General features: G+C 47.7%; 1 protein-coding gene across 3 annotated transcripts in view; it reads right to left on the bottom strand.

Moving 5' to 3' along the window:
• TTF2 (transcription termination factor 2) overlaps positions 1–21,025 on the bottom strand; it is a 107,162-nt gene that overhangs the window by 68,455 nt on the left and 17,682 nt on the right. For 2 of the 3 annotated variants that reach the window (XM_078785592.1, XM_078785591.1), the window contains one exon: positions 5,865–5,973. In XM_078785592.1, the coding sequence (XP_078641718.1) occupies positions 5,865–5,973 (109 nt within the window). Of the gene's footprint in view, positions 1–5,864; positions 5,974–17,210; positions 17,281–21,025 lie in introns of those variants that run through there. The other variant, XM_068127539.2, reaches the window with a different exon arrangement.

Below are 21,025 nucleotides of genomic sequence, written 5' to 3'. Positions count from 1 at the left end.
TCTGTCAATTTCCCGACCCGGATCTCAGCCAATGGAGTATCTTCTCTTCTAGACTTGTTATGACTAACTTCCCTGCTAATGTCTGCTGCTCTTCTTCTGCTCCAATCGGTTCTTCTGATCATGTGCTTGTCAAAGTGGACATCTCTCTGGCCATTCTCAGAGAGCCTCCTCAGCGTCGACGAGTCTGGCATTTCACTCAGGCCGACTGGGACGGTCTTCAAGCAGCCATCAATCGTCTGGATTGGTCTCCCATCTCCACTGCCTCTGACATCAATTCTTCCTGGGAATTCTTCCAAAGCAAACTGATCTCTCTCATGCACAGATTTATCCCATCTCGCCTTCAGTTGTCTTACCCTTCCTCCCGTCCATGGTACACTGAATCTTGTGGTGAGGCAGTTGCCCTGAAACAACTTGCCTTTGCCTCTTGGAAGGCTAATCCAACTGAAGGAAATCTCAGTTCCTTCCACCAAGCTCGGAACAAGTGTGTGTCTACCCTCAGGAGTGCCAGGAAGCACTATCTCTCCTCACTCAAGAATGAACTCTCAAACCTGTCTCCTTCCTCCAAATCCTGGTGGCGTCTGGTCAAATCCGTTCTGGTGTTTGTTCCCCCTCCATCCCCTCCTTACCTCAAATGGCCACACAGTTGACATCGCACGTGACAAAGCCGAATGCCTCAACTCTGTGTTTGCCTCAAAATCCTTAGTCCCAAACCCATCTCTCTCTGTTCCCACCTTTCCCAGTCGAACCAAACTGCTCCTGGACTCTGTGACCTTCTCTCCTGACAAGGTGGAGGAGTTTTTGTCAACCTCGACTCTGATTCTGCAACTGGACCAGATGGCATCAGCCCACGGGTCCTAAAATCCTGCTCTGCCGCTCTACCTCACCCTCTCTCTGTTCTTTTCACCCTATCTTTTGCTCAAGGTCATCTGCCAGCATCCTGGAAATCAGCAAACATTACCGCTTTACACAAAAAAGGTGCAAAAACAGATCCTTGCAACTACAGACCAATCAGTCTGCTCCCAATTATCAGCAAAGTCATGGAATCCATCATTGCTTCGGATATGAAATCTTTCCTCTTCTCCAATGGCTTGATCTCTGATCATCAATTTGGTTTCAGACCAGGTCACTCTACTCTGGACATGCTGCTTCTGCTGTCAACAATGGATGGAGGTCCTCAATGCCAAACAGGAAATCAGAGCTGTCTCCCTTGACATATCACGTGCCTTCGATACGGTCTGGCACCCAGCTCTGCTCACCAAACTCTCCTCCTATGGTATCCATGGAAATCTCCATGCATGGCTTGCGGACTTCCTCTCTGGTCGTAGTCAATGTGTGGCCCTGAATGGATTTCTCTCATCTCCCCTTCCCGTTCAGGCTGGAGTTCCCCAAGGCAGTGTGCTGGGCCCTGTGCTTTTTCTGGTCTTTATCAATGATCTCTCCGACTCTCTGGAAAATCCTCTGTATCTCTTTGCTGATGACTCCACTCTCTGCCGCTCCATTCCTCTTCCCTCAGATCAGCAGTCTGCAGCCTCCTCACTCTCTGAAGACCTGGACAAAATCACAGACTGGTCAAACATGTGGAACATGTCTTTCAATCCTGACAAATCTCACACTCTTACTATGTCTCTACGAAAAGATCGACTGGACAACCCTCCCATCTACTTTCTCAACAATCCTCTCCAAGAAGTTCTGTCGCTCAAGCTTTTGGTTCACCATCTGCCATGATCTTTCTTGGGAAAACCACATTTCCAAGCTGGCCTCCAAAGCCAGTCGCCGACTGGGCATCCTCCGTCGTGCGAAGTCCTTCCTAGGCACACCTGAGCTCCTCACCACATACAAGGCTTTCATCCGCAGCTCAATGGAATACTGTTCTCCCCTATGGGCTGGTGCTCCTGCCTCACACCTGGCTCGGCTTCACGCTGTTGAATCCAAAGCTTTCAGAATCATTGGAATCTCCTGCGATGAAGCTATCTCTGAGGGCCTTTCACTACTCACTCACCGCAGGCAGGTAGGTGGTCTTTCTGTCTTCTACCGACTCCTCTCCGGCCTTGCTCCCCCAGCTCTCTCTGTGCTCTGTCCCCCAAATATTCCTACAGGTCGCACAAGATCTGCCAGCCACCCTCTGATGGTTAAACTGCCGAAATCTCGGCTCTCTGCTCACCTTCACTCTTTCATTCCTCTTTTCTCCCACCTCTGGAACAAACTCCCACACTCACTGCAATCACACTCCTCCCTCCAGGTCTTCAAAACAGCTGTTCACCACCATCTCTTATCTTCCCCCATCCAAAACCTTGATCTTTTCTACCCCCACTAATTCACCCCAGATCCACCTTGTTTGAAATTCCAACTTCTTTCCTGGAAGTCTTGGCAGTGTCCATATGTTTTATACCTCTCCCACCCCCCCCCCCTTCCCATGTCTCCCCCCAAAGCCCTCTCCCTCCCACAGTTCTCTCGATGTCTCCATGTCTCTCGGTCCCTGCTCTCAAATGTTGTGTTTGTGTCCTTCCCCCTCTCTCCCCATCTTGTCTACCGCTCCCGATGTTATTTGTTTTGTGTGTCTGTTTGTCTTTCTGTGTGATTAATGTTCGCTCTTTCACGAGCCTCGATCTTGTATACAAAAAAAAAAAAAAAAAAAAAAATACTTGAGGTCAAAAGGTCAAATGTCAACTCAAGATTCATCTGAAAAACCATCAATTTTCATCCAAATGACTTGAAAATTATTTAACAATTGCACAGTGCCTCACTGAATTGGGAAACTATCTATTTTTCAGGTCAAAAGGTCAACTCGGGGTGAAACTTCTGAAATAATCACTTTGCATCTGGAAAATTGTCCATTTTCATCCTATTAACTTTAAAACTAAACAGCAAATACATAGTGCATCACTGAATTAGGAAACCAACTATTTTAAGGTCAAAAGGTCAACTCGAGGTCAAACTTCTAATAAAACTTTTCGTCTGATTGACCCAAGCTTTCTGATTAATCTGATTGACTGTTCTCTTCACACTTTTTTTTGCTCAAGGTCATCTGCCATCTGCTTGGAAATCAGCAAACATCACCGTTTTACACAAAAAGGTGCAAAATCAGATCCTTGCAACTACAGACCAATCCGCCTGTGCCCAATAATCAGCAAGGTCATGGAATCCATAATCACTTCCAATATTAAATCCTTCCACTTCTCCAATGGCTTGATCTCTAATCATCAATTTGGATTCAGACCAGGTCATTCTACTCTGGACATGCTGCTTATGCTGTCTCAACAACAGATGGAGGTCCTCAATGCCAAACAGGAAATCAGAGCTGTCTCCCTTGACATGTCTCGTGCCTTCGATACGGTCTGGCACCCAGCTCTGCTCACCAAACTCTCCTATTATGGTATCCATGGAAATCTCCACGCATGGCTTGCAGACTTCCTCACCGGTCACAGTCAACGTGTAGCCCTGAATGGAATTCTCTCATCTCCCCTTCCTGTTCTGGCGGAAGTTCCCCAAGGCAGTGTTCTGGGCCCTGTTTTTTTTTTCTAGTCTTCATCAATGATCTCTCCGACTCTCTGGAAAATCCTCTCTATCTCTTTGCTGAACTTCACTCTCTGCCGCTCCATACCTCATCCCTCAGATCGGCAGTCTGAAGCCTCTATCTGCAGACCTGGACAAAATCACAAACTGGTCAAACAAGTGGAACATGTCTTTCAATCCTGACAAATCTCACACTCTCACTTTGTCTCTCCGAAAGGATAGTCTCGACAACCCTCCCATCTTCTTTCTCAACAATCCTCTCCAAGAAGTTCTGTCACTCAAGCTCTTGGGTCTCACTATCTGCCATGATCTTTCCTGGGAAAACCACATTTCCAAGCTGGGCCAAAGCCAGTTGCCGACTGGGCATCCTCCATCGTGCTAAGTCCTTTCTTGGCACACCTGAGCTCCTCACAAGATACAAGGCTTTCATCCGCAGCTCAATGAAATACAGTTCTCCCCTCTGGGCTGGTGCTCCTGCCTCACACCTAGCTCGTCTTCACGCTGTTGAAACCAAAGCTTTCAGCATCATTGGAATCTCCCGCGATGAAGCTGATTCTGAGGGCTTTTCACTCACTCACTGCAGGCAGGTTGGTTGTCTTTCTGTCTTCTACCAGCTCCTCCCCGGCCCAGCTCCCCCTGCTCTGTCTGTGCTCTAACCCCAAAATATTCCTGCAGGACGCACAAGATCCGCCAACAACCCTCTTCTGGGGAAACTGCCAAAATCAAGACTCTCTGCTCACCTTCACCCGTTCATTCGTGCTTTCTCCCACCTCTGGAAGAAACTCCCTCACTCTCTTCAATTCCACTCCTCCCTCCAGGTCTTTGAAACAGCTGTTTACCACCATCTCTTATCTTCCCCCATCCAAAACCTTGATTTTTTTCTACCCCTGTTAATCCACCCCATACCTAACACCTTAAAAATCCGTTTTTTATTATTATTATTATTTATTTTTTTTCCACCTGAAAGCTCCTGCAGTGTCCAACTTGTTTATCCCATGTACCCTGCCCCAGCCCTTTCTCTTACACAAATGTTCCTGCTCCCTATTGTTGTTGTACGTCTGTCTCTGTCTATGTCTGTCTCTGTCTATGTCTGTCTCTGTCTGTCTATGTCTGTCTATGTCTGTCTCTGTCTATGTCTGTCTCTGTCTATCTCTGTCTATCTCTGTCTATCTCTGTCTATCTCTGTCTATCTCTGTCTCTGTCTGTCTCTCTCTCTCTGTCTCTGTCTCTGTGTGTCTCTGTGTGTCTCTGTGTGTCTCTGTGTGTCTCTGTGTGTCTCTCTCTCTCTCTCTCTCTCTCTCTCTCTCTCTCTCTCTCTATTATATGTTCTATGTATTGGTTCTCATATGAGTCTAGACCAAGTATACAAAACCCCCCCCAAAAAAACCCTGTATTTATCAAGTACTAGGGCATGCCCGTACTATATATATATCTAAAATTATATCCCCCCCCTCTATTTACATGAAATGGTTTGGTCCATTCGCAAAGCCAAAGCGAACGGCTTGCGAGTACGGTGACAATCCCCCCCCCCCTCTATTTACATGAAATGGTTTGGTCCAAAGCGAACGGCTTGCGAGTATGGTGACAATCCCCCCCCTCTATTTACATGAAATGGTTTGGTCCAAAGCGAACGGCTTGCGAGTACGGTGACAATCCCCCCCCTCTATTTACATGAAATGGTTTGGTCCAAAGCGAACGGCTTGCGGAGTTTGGTAAAGAAATCGCCATCGCGTGCACAAACGCGCAGGAAAGCGAAAGAATCGCAAATTAGTTTTAATTAGTTTTAAAACATAGTTTAACGCCAACATAGCGGCAACATAGTTTGCCAACGTGAAATAAATGAATACGCTCTCAAATGTGCCGTCCGAGGCAGAGTCTGTTCGCCACGTTCGGCACACGTGATAACTCGCTGCTCTCTGATTGGTTGAATCGTTTTTTGGACATAGCTCGGTAACTACTTGTCCGATTAATATGAAACCTTGAAAAGGCACATCCTCGGGTCCCCAGCAATATACCTGGCAAGTTTCAAGTATATCGGACCCGTGGTTGTCGAGAAACAGCGGTCACAGACAAACACACAGACATACACACATACACACACACACACACACACACACACACACACACACACACACACACACACACACACACACACACACACACACACACAGAGATTACTGGAATTATAGATAGATGAAACATGCTTAGCTTATCAAAGGCAGCAAAAAAGACACAAGGTGAAGATTGGGATCGTAAATCATTTGGTTATCTTGTCATTTGGTCATCATGTCATTTGGTTATCATTTGGTTATCTTGTCAGCGTGTGCATTTGTAATAAATGGTATCCTTACTGGGCTGGCCGCACAAAGTCGCACGGCTGTTGCTTTTGGCTGCAAATAAAAAAGCTCTGGCCGCATGTTGGACCTTCACGTGTTCCAGTCTTGAGCAAACATGGCAAACCTGAGGACGACATCGACAACATGTAAAGTGATTCTCGGAATCAACAAAATATTATTAGGGAAAGCCTGAATTGAGCAAATAATTATTTTCACAGTGTCAACATAAAGGAAATTAACAAAATAATATGTCTTAATGTTTCTGGAGCAAATACATTTCATGCAAATAAAATACAAATTTCATGGGAAACTTAATCAGTGTGAGTAATCTTATCATAACCATATCCACATATCATAACCATATATTCATAACCATATACACATGTCATAACCATATATTCATAACCATATACACATCATAACCATAGACACATATCATAACCATATACACATATAATAACCATATACACATATCATAACCATATACACATATCATAACCATATACACATATCGTAACCATATATTCATAACCATATACACATCATAACCATATAGTCATAACCATATACACATATCATAACCATATACACATATTATAACCATATATTCATAACCATATACACATATTCATAACCATATACAGATATCATAACCATATCCACATATCATAACCATATATTCATAACCATATACACATATCATAACCATATACACATATCATAACCATATACACAAATTATAACCATATACACATATCATAACCATATACACATATCATAACCATATACACATATCATAACCATATACACATATCATAACCATATACACATATCATAACCATATACACATATCATAACCATATACACATATCGTAACCATATACACATATCATAACCATATACACATATCATAACCATATACACATATCATAACCATGTACACATATCATAACCATAAACACAACCATATACACATATCATAACCATATACACATATTATAACCATATACACATATCATAACCATATACACATATCATAACCATATACACATATCATAACCATATACACATAACCATATACACATATTATAACCATATACACATATCATAACCATATACACATAACCATATACACATACAAGTACAGATACATACAAAGTACACCGCCCCCATGCCAAATAATTAAATATCCTACAGCGCGCGCGGCAAATAACTCCTCAATTAATTGATTAATCAAAAAACAAAAAATACGGTTTTTGACAAAGGACTTGCTCACTATTGTGCCGAAATTTCAGCTTCCTAGCTCAAAGGATGACTTAGATATCGCCCAGACAAACAAACAAACAAGAAAGAAAACAAACAAGAAACAAGTACAGATACATTCAAAGTACACCGCCCCCATGCCAAATAATTAAATATCCTACAGCGCGGCATTGCCGGGGTGCCTCTGGCGCCCGGCAATACCGCAGTGCAGCTCATAGAGGCTGCATTGGAAGGGAGAGGTGTACAGTAATTGATTGATTAATTGTATAATTAAAATCAATAAAAGATTATCACAAAATATTTTCTTAATCAATTGGCTAATAGCATAACTAAACCACTAGTGCTTCATCCGAAGATGTATCTTTTAGAAATTTAATTAAATAACTCATGAAGAAAAAATTAAATAATTAATTGATTAATCAATAAATAATTAATCGATTAATCAATAAATAATTAATCGATTAAATGATTAATCAATAAATCAAAAATATCCTTGATAGCCACATCACTTGGTCAGTCATGTCCAAATATTAGCTTCCCAGCTCAAAAGGTGCCTGAGATAATGGCCAAATGAGAAAGAAAATAAATAAATGATTAATAATTAAAATAAATAAATAATAATCATTAAAAAATTAAATTAATAATCAATTCGGTCAGAGAACACATAAACCACCACCATTTCATCAGAATCTGTAACTTTAAAAAAAAAAATTTTTTGGTCATTAATCAAATAATTAATCAATTAATCGATTAATTGATTAATTAATAAATCAAAAATAGCCTTTGCAGCCAAATCATCTGGTCATTGGCATGTCCAAATATCAGCTTCCTAACTCAAAAGGTGCCTGAGGTAATGGTCAGAAGAGAAAGGAAATTTGATTAAACATGTACTTAATTAATCGCTAATAATTAAATAACTCCTCAATTAATTGATTTATCAAAAAACAAAAAATACCGTCTTTGACAAAGGACTTGCTCACTATTGTGCCGAAATTTAAGCTTCCAAGCTCAAAGGATGGCTGAGATATCGCCCGGACAAACAAACAAGAAAGCAAGAAAACAAGAAAAAAAACAAGTACACATACATTCAAAGTACACCGCCCCATGCCAAATAATTAAATATGCTGCAGCGCGGCATTACCGGGGCGCCTCCGGCGCCCGGCAATACCGCAGTGCAGCTCATTGAGGCTGCATTGGGAGGGAGAGGTGTACGCTAATTGATTGATTAATTGTATAATTAAAATCAATAAAAGATTATCACAAAATATTTTCATAATCAATTGGCTAATCGCATAACTAAACCACTAGTGCTTCATCCGAAGATGTATCTTTTAGAAATTTAATTAAATAAGTCATTTATAAAAAATTAAATAATTAATTGATTATTCAATAAATAATTAATCGATTAATCAATAAATAATTAATAGATGAAATGATTAATCAATAAATCAAAAATATCCTTGATAGCCACATCACTTGGTCACTCATGTCCAAATATTAGCTTCCCAGCTCAAAAGGTGCCTGAGATATTGGCCAAATGAGAAAGAAAATAAATAAATGATTAATAATGAAAATAAATAAATAATAATCATAAAAAAATTAAATTATTAATCAATTCGGTCAGAGAACACATAAACTACCACTATTTCATCAGAATCTGTAACTTAAATTTTTTTTAATTTTTTGTCATTAATCAAATAATTAAATAATTAATCGATTAATTGATTAATTAATAAATCAAAAATATCCTTTGCAGCCAAATCACCTGGTCATTGGCATGTCCAAATATCAGCTTCCTAACTCAAAAGGTGCCTGAGTTAATGGTCAGAAGAGAAAGGAAATTTGATTAATTAAATAAGTACTTAATTAATCGCTAATAATTAAATAACTCCTCAATTTATTGATTAATCAAAAAAAAAAATACCGTTTTTGACAAAGGACTTGCTCACTATTGTGCCGAAATTTCAGCTTCCTAGCTCAAAGGATGGCTGAGATATCGTCCGGACAAACAAACAAGAAAGAAAACAAACAAGAAAGAAAACAAACAAGCAAGAAAACAAACAAACAAGAAAGAAACCAGAGTGAAAACTGAGTACTCTCTTTCAGCGTGCGTCACTGCCGAGCCCCCTTTGGTGCCCGGCAATGACGATTTGCAATGCCTGCAGATGGCATAGGAAAGGAGCGGTGTACAACAAGAAAACAAACAAACAAACAAACAAACAAACAAACAACCAGAGTGAAAACTGAGTACTCCCTTTCAGCGTGCGTCACTGCCGAGCCCCCTTCGGTGCCCAGCAATGACGATTTGCAATGCCTGGAGATGGCATAGGAAAGGAGCGGTGTACAACAACCAGAGTGAAAACTGAGTACTCTCTTTCAGCGTGCGTCACTGCCGAGCCCCCTTTGGTGCCCAGCAATTACGATTTGCAATGCCTGGAGATGGCATAGGAAAGGTGCGGTGGACAACAACCAGAGTGAAAACTGAATACTCCCTTTCAGCGTGCATCAATGCCTAGCCCCCTTCGGTGCCCAGCAGTGACGATTTGCAATGCCTGGAGATGGCATAGGAAAGGAGCGGTGTACAAAAATACCGTTTTTGACAAAGGACTTGCTCACTATTGTGCCGAAATTTCAGCTTCCTAGCTCAAAGGATGGCTGAGATATCGCCCGGACAAACAAACAAACAAGAAAGAAAACAAACAAACAAGAAAACAGAGTGAAAACTGAGTACTCCCTTTCAGCGTGCGTCACTGCCGAGCCCCCTTCGGTGCCCAGCAATGACGATTTGCAATGCCTGGAGATGGCATAGGAAAGGTGCGGTGTATAATTATAACTATATACACATATCATAACGCTCCACACCCCCCCCACCCCCCCCTCACCATAGACCCCCTCAATGAGTGCAGATTTTGATGTGGTCAATAAACCTTCGTTATGCATCAGATATGAAGCTTGTTGCCAAATTTCATCCAAATCGTGTGTTTGGTTCAAGCGATAATTACTGAAGTGTTTACAAACTCATTCACCCAATCACATATAACCTCACCTGACTGAAGTCCAGGTGAGCAAACAACCCACAGCTCATAACGAACACACCAAGTCTGGTGTTGGCTTAACGGTTAAGGTGGCTGCCTTGAGATATTAGGGCCTCGAGTTGAAGCCCCTGTCGTGCCGTTAAATAACACCAGGTCGGCAAAATGAGTACCTGCTTACAGGTAACACTAACAGGGGCGATTTAACTCATAGGAATCTTCATCAGCAGCACAGCCGCATTTCCAGCAATGATGCAACCAGCAGCCACAGTCGACATACGAAACAACAACGAACAAACAACCGATTCAATGAACATCATCAGGTGACATAACCATTTACACATAACCATGTACATCATCATGTAGTACATACACTGGTTATATGGGAATCTTGTAGTACATACACTGGTTATATGGGATTAACGTACTACATACACTGGTTATATGGGAATCTTGTAGTACATACACTGGTTATATGGGATGAACGTACTACATACACTGGTTATATGGGAATCTTGTAGTACATACACTGGTTATATGGGATTAACGTACTACATACACTGTAGTACGTAGTACATACACGTACTACATACACTGTTTTTTATACACTGGTTATATGGGATTCATGCAGTACATACACTGGTTATATGGGATTCATGCAGTACATACTGTTACGGACACGACTTATTAAGATGTTATGCTGGGCCGAGCAGAATGGCCGCCGTGTTCGCACAAGTTACCCGATTACACTCGAACGTTGGCCGAATCGCGCTATGCTAAATCAATGAAGGAAAGGACACAGCGGCTGGGATTAAATGACACGACACCAGGGGTACAGTTCTCAAGACCTCCGGAGGAGGATATAATATGGGTTATGCAGAACGATTAGATTACACGGCACAGAGGTACAGCACAGAAAGGTGGGCACTTATACACGGTCTTATCTTATTCCCGACAGACCACAGACAAACGGGACAAGACTGACTCACACAGGGATTGATGGCAAGGAAGGGCAGATCGATGGCTCAAGGTGCACCTTGGCTCAGGGGCAGAATCGACCCGGTCCGGTCCAAAGATGCGGGTAGGTATCGTCGCGCTGGAGGTGGCGTCTGTTTCTCCTTCGTGGCTGAGGCGCATCTGACGTCACCTCCGGTAAGTGGCTGCGTATATCCAGCGGGGAGTGACACGCCCTCGGCTCGTTAGCTCCGCCCCAGATGGAATCGGCCCGCCGCTTCTTATTGGGTGCGGGGGGTTACCGGGCTCCGCCCTTGACGAGGAGCTGACAGTCAGCCCCTTCGTGGTAACCCCGTCGGAGCACATGGGCAATGGCGGCTAACCAAGCCGGAGTGAGGACGCACACTCCCCGCTGTTGTTGTAGTTGTTGTTGTTGTTGTAGTTTCATGGGAGGATGCGGAGATGAGATTGTGGGGAGGTATTGGGAGGTCCTAAACTTACTACTGGTGCCATACAATCACATTCTGGTGCAACGAAGAGTCAGAATTAATGGAAACGAGTCCTTAACTGACATAGACTAAGAATAACTAGCAAGATGTCCTATAGTTGTCTACGTGAGATGCGGTGAACCTGGGTACGACATTTAATGGGGGGAAAAGGGGAAGGTCGGTTCTACAGAGTGTTGTTTACAGACAATGGGACTAGGGAATGGGGGATTGGGGATAGTTGGGGAGTATTGGGGAAATAGGGGAATATTTACAAGCGGATATGGATGGAGGCCAAATCCCATATCCGCAACAATACACTGGTTATATGGGATTAATGTAGTACATACACCGGTTATATGGGATTCATGTTGTAAATACACTGGTTATATGAGATTCATGCAGTACATACACTGGTTATATGGGATTCATGTAGTACATACACCAGTTATATGGGATTCATGTAGTACATACACTGGTTATATGGGATTCATGCAGTACATACACTGGTTATATGGGATTCTGCAGTACATACACTAGTTATATGGATTCAGGTAGTACATACACTGGTTATATGGGATTCATGCAGTACATACACTGGTTATATGGGGATTCATGCAGTACATACACTAGTTATATGGGATTCAGGTAGTACATACACTGGTTATATGGGATTCATGCAGTACATACACTGGTTATATGGGATTCGTATAAACAACACGTCGCCTGAACGGGCTGTTTATTCATTACGGACGCACTGTATATACAGTATGTTGTGGCGGACACAAAAGCCCACTGGCGTGGTGACATCATTCCACGCACCAAGTGGGCGGTGGCCACGCCCGAGGGGTAGGCGTGGCCTCATGATATACACCGGGCGACCAGCCCGGAGGAGTTCAGGGTTACAGTGTAGTCTTACAATAAAGACGTTTATATGTTACCGCTTGTCCGCTTCCTCCTTGCTCACAAGCAGCGCACGTAACGCCGCGCTTTACTGGTGACCCTCGAAGTTGGATCTGCCGGAGCGATCCTTCCACACGCGACGCCATCGCCATGGCCGCCTTCGTCAAACTTCCGGAATTTTGGGAGGCTCAGGCCGAAGTCTGGTTCGTCCAGGCCGAAGCCCAATTTCAGCTTCGGCACCTCACCGGCGATGACACGCGCTACTGCCACGTCGTCGCCTCCCTCGGGCCCGGCACGGCCGCTCGAGTTGTGTCCGTCCTTCGCCACCCACCGGACGGCCACAAGTACGAGGCACTCAAGCGGCTACTCCAAGCCACGTTCAGCCTCACGGACGACGCACGGGCCGACCGCCTCCTGGATCTCCCCGAGCTCGGTGAGACGCAACCGTCGGTCCGAATGGACCATATGCTGTCACTGTTGGGCGACGAAGCCCCCGGTTCGCTATTCCGGGCGCTTTTCCGTCGCCAACTTCCAGCGCAGGTTCGCCTCGCGTTGGCCGGGACCGGGCTAACGGAACCCCGAGCATTGGCGGCCGAGGCGGACAAGTACTTCGCCGCTTCGGACACGCGGGCGAGCGTTGGCGTGGCCGTCACGGCCTTCGACGCTGATGTTCCACAGCATCATCTTCTACAGCACGCTGAAGTTCAGCAGCATGCTGATACGCACCTCGTGAACGCCGCCACGCCCCGCCCACCGCCGCGGCGAAAACCGCCACCGCGGGGAAACCCGTCGACTCCACCGGCCTGGCGGAGCCAGCCGCGCTCCTCCAGCTCCACCACCTGGTGCTGGTTCCACGCCAAGTTCGGCCACGAAGCTCGGCGGTGTCATCCGCCGTGCTCCTTCAACGGGTCGGGAAATGCCCGGGCCGGCGCTCAATTGTGGCGATGAGCGCCGGCCGTTCGAGCAGCCTGCTGTTCATAACGGACACCTTCTCCGGGCGCCGTTACCTGTGCGACACGGGAGCGCAGGTGAGTGTCATTCCCGCCGGCACGTCAGACAAGCACGCCGCGGGTGGGGGCCCCGCGCTGCTTGCCGCGAACGGGACGCCCATCCGTACGTAAGGAAAACGCTGCCTCTCTCTGCGGTTTGGAGGGCAGGTTTTCCGATGGACGTTCGTCACCGCCGACGTGCCCATGGCACTGCTTGGCGCGGACTTCCTGTGCGCTAATGGGCTCCTGGTCGACGTCAAGCGCAGACGGCTTGTCCAGGCCGAGACGTTCAGCTCGCTCGCTTGTGCGTTGCCCAGCTCAACGAGCGGCTTGCCAAGCGGCTTGCCGAACGATTCGGTTCCGGCCACGTTGGTCTGTACGCTTCCGGCAGCGGACGCATTCACCCGCCTCCTCGCCGGCTTCCCGGCCCTCACGCGGCCCACCTTCTCGGCGGGGGCCGTCAAGCACGGGGTGGCCCATCACATCCCCACCGTCGGGCCACCGGTCTACGCCCGGGCACGCCGCCTCGAGCCGACGAAGCTGGCGGTGGCAAAAGCGGGGTTCGCTACCCTGGAGCGACTCGGCATCGTTCGGCGCTCCGAGAGCGCTTGGGCGTCGCCGCTGCACATCGTGTCGAAGCCCTGCGGGGGATGGCGACCGTGCGGGGACTATCGCCGTCTCAATGACGCCACGACTCCCGACCGCTACCCCGTCCCCCACATTCAGGACTTTTCCGCCCGTTTGGCGGGCAGGTCCTTCTTCTCGAAGGTGGACCTCATACGCGGCTACCATCAGGTCCCCGTCAGGCCGGAGGACGTCCCGAAGACGGCGGTCATCACGCCATTCGGACTCTTCGAGTTCCTGCGCATGCCCTTCGGTCTGAAGAATGCGGCTCAGGCGTTCCAGCGACTGATGGACAGCGTCCTGCGCGACTTGGATTTTGTCTACGTCTACCTGGACGATATCCTCGTCGCCAGCGCGTCCCGCGAAGAGCACCTACGCCACCTCCGCACGCTCTTCGAACGCCTGGGCCAGCATGGCCTGATTGTGAACCCAGCAAAGTGCCGGTTCGGCGCCGCCACAATCGATTTTCTGGGGCACCATGTCACGAGGCACGGCGCCGTCCCCCTGCCGGCCAAGGTGGAGGCGGTGAAGGGGTTTCCGCGCCCCCGCACGATCAGAGGGCTGCAGGAGTTCCTGGGCATGGTGAACTTTTACCATCGGTTCCTGCCCCGTATCGCCCAGCTCCTGCGCCCCCTGCACGAAGCTCTCCGAGGTAAGCCGGGCAAAGGCGACGTTACCTGGACCGAGCAGATGGACACGGCGTTCACGGGCGCGAAGCTCGCCTTGGCTAACGCCACCATGCTCGCGCACCCGGCGCCCGATGCACCGATCGCCCTCACCACCGATGCCTCGGACTACGCGGTGGGCGCGGTGCACGAGCAATGGGTGCGTGGAGCTTGGCAACCGCTGGCGTTCTTTAGCCGGCAGCTTCGCCCGCCCGAACGCCGTTACAGTACCTTCGACCGCGAGTTGCTCGGACTTCACTTGGCGGTCAGGCACTTCCGCCATCTGCTCGAGGGCCGGGCGTTCACTGCCTTCGTCGACCACAAGCCGCTGATCTTCGCGATGGGCAAGGTCACCGAGCCGTGGTCGGCCCGGCAGCAGCGTCACCTCTCGGCCGTGTCCGAGTACACGACGGACATCCAGCACGTCGCGGGGAAGGACAACCCGGTGGCGGATTGCCTTTCCCGGGCCGTCGCCCACGCAGTCCACCTCGGCATCGACTATGCCCGGATGGCAGCGGACCAGGCCGCTGACCCCGACGTCCAGGCCTTGCGGACCGCCGTCACGGGCCTCCGCGTCACCGAGGTGCCGTTCGACGGCGCGGGCGCGGCCCTCTTGTGCGACGTCTCCCTCGGGCGTCCTCGCCCCATTGTGCCCGTGGGCTGGCAGCGCCAGGTGTTTGACGCCATCCACGGCCTGTCCCACCCGGGCGCGAGGGCCTCCCAAAGGCTGATCGCCGACAAGTTCGTCTGGCATGGCCTCCGGAAGGCCGTCCGTGGCTGGGCCAGGACGTGCCTCGCGTGCCAGCGCGCCAAGGTGCACCGGCACACCCAGGCCCCGTTGGCCCCGTTCACGGTGCCGGAACGCCGGTTTGACCACGTCCACGTGGACCTGGTGGGACCTCTGCCCCCCTCGCGGGGTTTCACCTACGTCCTCACCATGGTGGACCGCACCACCCGGTGGCCGGAGGCCGTGCCCTTGGCGTCGACAACGGCGGCCGATGTCGCGCAGGCTTTCATCGCCACCTGGGTCGCCCGGTTCGGCGCCCCCTCAGACATCTCATCCGACCGCGGCCCCCAGTTCACCTCGGAGCTCTGGGGGGCGGTTGCGCAGGGGCTCGGGGTCCGGCTGCACCGAACCACGGCCTACCACCCCCAGGCTAACGGCCTGTGTGAGCGATTTCACCGCTCATTGAAGGCCGCGCTCCGGGCCACCCTCCGCGACGGCGGCTGGGTCGACAGGCTCCCCTGGGTCCTGCTGGGCCTCCGGACGGCGCCCAAGGAGGACCTGCGCGCATCCGCGGCGGAGTTGGTCTTCGGGCAACCGCTGCGGGTGCCGGGTGAGTTCCTCCCCGATTCCACGGCACCATGGTCCGCGGCACAGCAGCGCTCCGCTCTGCAAGAGACCGCCCAGAGGTTCGCCCCGGTGCCAACGGCATGCCACGGGCACCCACCGACGCACGTCGCCCCGGAGCTTCGCACGGCGGAGTACGTCTTCGTCCGCCACGATGCCCATCGGACACCACTGCGGCCCCCGTACGACGGGCCTTTCCGCGTGCTGGAGACCGGGGCGAAGCACTTCACCCTGGACATCGGCGGTACTCCTGACCGCGTTTCGGTAGACCGCCTCAAGCCGGCCCACCTCGATGTGGCCCATCCACCGCCAGTGGCCCGACCCCCACGTCGGGGCCGCCCTCCTGCGGGCGGACCCCCGGCACCGCCCAGCCCCGCCGCCACGGCGCCCCCCGGTCCTGCACCCATCCCAGGGGCAGCCAGGGGCACCCCACCTGGTATCCCTGCACCCCGGACGCCGCCGATCGCCAGGGGGCGCTTCGGCCGGGTCATTCGTCTGCCCCGCAAACTGGCCCTCCAGGTGCGCGGGAATTCTGGGGGGGCGCGTGTGGCGGACACAAAAGCCCACTGGCGTGGTGACATCATTCCACGCACCAAGTGGGCGGTGGCCACGCCCGAGGGGTAGGCGTGGCCTTATGATATACACCGGGCGACCAGTCCGGAGGAGTTCAGGGTTACAGTGTAGTCTTACAATAAAGACGTTTATATGTTACCGCTTGTCCGCTTCCTCCTTGCTCACAAGCAGCGCGCGTAACGCCGCGCTTTAATGTATTATATATGTGTCATGTATGTATCATGTATGTGGCATGTATATGTCATGTATGTGTCATGTATGTACTATGTGTCATGTATGGTGAAATGTCTTAACACTAACGCTCCTCAAACTTTTCACTCCTTTTCCTTCAAAACTCTATCAATTCACTTTCAACCTCCTCCAACCATCTGTCATCGCTCGTCGTGCAATTTTTAACGAACAAAACAAAGCAGACATCGCGTTTACTTCATAAATTAACCGCGATAATAAAAACGATTAAACAAAAATGGTCAATACAATAAATAACACCAATGATTATGATGATAAATAGAAACCACTTACCATGCCCTTTACATTCAACACGTTCCATATTTCCCGCCCGCTTCGTATCGGATGACGCTTTAAATTTAAATGAATTAAATCCCACAACTCATCCCCCTCATTTCCCTTTAAAAAATAACCTGCAAAACCTCCAACTCATATTACATTTTTACTTTCTCTGAGTTAAATAGGATTTTACCTCAATAAGGTGCAAAATCAAATACGTCACACTCTAAAATGTACACCACATCAAGGTATGCCTTCTTGCCGCCAGCTACACCACATCAAAGTATGCCTTCTTGCCGCCAGCTACACCACATCAAAGTATGCCTTCTTGCCGCCAGCTACACCACACCAAGGTATGCCTTCTTGCCGCCAGCTACACCACATGAAGGTATGCCTTCTTGCCGCCAGCTACACCACTAGAGGACAATATTGCATTTTGAATTTTAACAAAAAAAAGGAAATTTTAAAATACAAAAGACAAATTTTCGGCTTGGTGTGAATTTCACTCAAGAGACTCGGAAGTGCTCGTCGGGTTTGATTTACTGTCGTGTACTGAATTTGGTGTTAGTTGGTACTTGGATGTTTGGAGAAGTTTAACCGGTCATACAAAACACCGCCTGGAGACGCCCAGGGAACTGTTTTTGCAAATGAAAACTTCTTGGGGGGATTTTAAATGTCGCGTGCACCTGGTTCTGCCACCTGCTAGGAGGGCAGCAGCAATGCCGTTGGAAGCAGTTTCCAGGGCAAAGTGTCCCCTTCCCCTTATGGACCTTATGCATATGAAGTTCGCCCCCTCTCAGAGGGCAAGCACTACTGCTACTGCAGCAATACTGCTGGAACTACACAATGCAAATCCTGAGCATTAATGAGCAGATTCCACCTGTTGGAGGGACTGAAACCCAAACAGAACTGTCTTTCAGAGACATTCGTGCACTGGAAAAAAACCTGGAGGAACTACAGAAGGACAATATTACCCTCAGAACTCAAGTGTGCGACCTGGAAGAAAAGATAAGAGCAACAGGTCTGCTAGTACATGGTGTTATGTAGAATTATTATATGTAAGTGCAAAAATTTGCTACGCTAGTGGAACCAATGTTTTTTTGCATCTACATACCCTTGGCAACAAGACCTGAGTTGGTCCCATTTTTTTCAATGGCGTCTTTGGCGGCCATTTTGAATTTTAAAATGGCCGCCGTTTTTTGCAATTTTGTATGTATTCTAATTTCTACAGTCTTAAACTACACATAGATAACTATAATTACAATAATGAAAGAAATATGAACATTTGCTTTATTCTTTTTTATCTTACAGGAATTCATAGACAAGTTGGACTTCAGCTTCACCGCCGCATCATGTCATCGTTTGAAGAGCCGCCTTCTAAGAAGCAATGCACAAGTTACGAACTTTGTGTATTCTGCCAAGAGAGAACTCCTGAACCTTTGGTTGACGTTGCTCATGCCAATTTCAAATGTGCAATTTCAAATTTCCAGGGAGCAGCCACCACCAAAACACAATCACGCAATGAAAAGATAAATGGAACATGTGCACTTATTGGACAGCACGTCATCCAGGAGTTCAAATCTGATCGGCAGGTGCAATATCAGCCAAAGTCCTCAACTTCAACCTTCAGGTTCACAACTGAAACGCCATTAGGGGTGGGACTTTCACTCCATAGCCATCATGCTAGAGACATATGCTCTGCGACTGCGGAGCGACTGCGGCATTAGGGGCCGCAGTCGCAGAGACATAGACATGTTGTACCAGAGTGGCGTTGGTGTTTCATATCAACGTGTAAAGGAGATCACTTCAAAGATTGCCACCACAGTCCAAGAGAATATGAATGAATTCAATGGCGTTTACGTGCCTCCAGGACTGTTGAAAAATCTACCAATCAGATGCTCAGCTGATAACATAGATGCCAAGGTAGACACAGCTGATGGACGGAACACATTCCATGGGACTGCTCTTGCTGTCTATCAACGAGTTCCCCCAGATGTATCAGAATACGAGACTGTAGCTGTACAAGTACTATACAAGGAATGACATAAATGCCAGAAAAAATGGTTAATCAAAGTGTTTTATGTGAAAAGATACATACAAAATTGCAAAAAATGACGGCCATTTTGACTTTCAAAATGGCCGCCAAAGACGCCATTGAAAAAAATGGAACCAACTCAGGTCTTGTTGCCTAGGGTATAAGGATTCCAAAAAACATTGGTTCCACTAGTGTAGCAAATTTTGCACTACAATGACACAACACCATGTACTATGCAGGAAGAACACTTTCAGAACAACGATGCAAAACTCCGAGTTTACACGGGACTTCCTTGTTGGGCAATTTTTTTGCCACTCTTCACGTTTACATCACGTGCTCTCCCAACGTGTAAAAAACTCAGTTTGGTCAAGTGCTAATGTTCCTCATGAAGTTGCGATTGAACATTTTTGACGAGGACCGAGCTTACAGATTCGGAGTCAGCCAGTCAACTGTTTCACGAAACTTCCACCGCGTTCTTGATGTAATGTTTGTAAAGACTCAGTCTCTGATGCACTGGCCCAGTCCTGACGCTCTACGTCTCAGTATGCCGTCATCGTTCAGGAAATTTTCAGGAAATTTTCAGGAAATGTGCAGTTATTATTGACTGCACTGAAGTGTTTATAGAGCAGCCGTCCGATTTACTGGCAATAGTTAGGCAGTTAAGAGGAAGCATCGTTCATTTTTTCAGGAAAGCACCAAATTTGGCACAGATGTAGTATGGACCTATACAATTGTTTTCCTGAGGGGCGCCCAAAAATTCAGAAAATTCAAAAAATCCAAAAAAATGTCCTGGATGCCGTGAAAAAGGGGAGAAAACGGGTATTGATTCGAACTGTAGATTCTGATATTGTGGTCTTGGCAATAGCACACTACTTTACCTACCAGTCATACGGTGTGGAGGAACTCTGGATTGCCATTGGCACTGGTAAAAGCTACCGCTACCTTGCCATCCATAAAATTGCCACTGGCCTTGGCCGCAGGAAGTCCGAGTCCAGAAAGATATGTTGCCATCCTCTATGACCGGACTACCGAGATAAAGACAGTGAATGACATGTGCCGACACTTGTTCACGAAGAAGGCAAGAACAATTGATCACATTCCCCCAACAGCAGACGCCTTCGAACAACACCTAAAACGTGCATGTTTTCAGGCTGGACACGTATGGAGTCAGGCACTTGTGCCCTACCCAGAACTTCCATCACCAGCTGATTGGGGCTGGATGAAAACAGGGACTTATTGGACACCAATTTGGACCACAATACCACTGAAACAGGAGGCATGTTCAGAGCTTATAAGCTGCCATTGTAAGTCGGCCTGTAAAGGCAACTGTAAATGCTCCAGGGCAAATCTGCCCTGCACATCACTGTGTGACTGCGATGGACAGTGCTTGTAGTACTACGCGTCTGTGCGAGAGCCTCCACCTTTCAAGTGCCCACAATATTTTAAGTTAAAACTGCAACTGTGTGCAACTTTGATTAATTAATACCATTCCATTGTTATCAGAGACCAATAAAACAATGTGTATCACTTGGAATTGAAATTTTACCTAAAATACTATGAGATTCAAGGAAAATGGAAACACCATGGCGGCCATCTTGAAATTAATGATGATGGATGCCAATCTTTATGCAATTGATCCCATTGGATTCAGAGACCATGAAAACATGGGGTAAGACACTGGAACTGTGGTGTTATCGCTCATAGTATAGAAGTTATTGAGGGAAATAGGTCACAGAGGGCGGTCATGTTGAAATTCAATATGGCGGCCACCAGGGGTTCTGAATTTTTGGGCGCC

This window comes from Myxine glutinosa, chromosome 10 (assembly GCF_964187855.1).
Source record: "Myxine glutinosa chromosome 10, kmMyxGlut1.1, whole genome shotgun sequence".
NCBI classification, from domain to species: domain Eukaryota; kingdom Metazoa; phylum Chordata; class Myxini; order Myxiniformes; family Myxinidae; genus Myxine; species Myxine glutinosa.
This window is presented reverse-complemented; position numbering and strand designations above follow the sequence as displayed.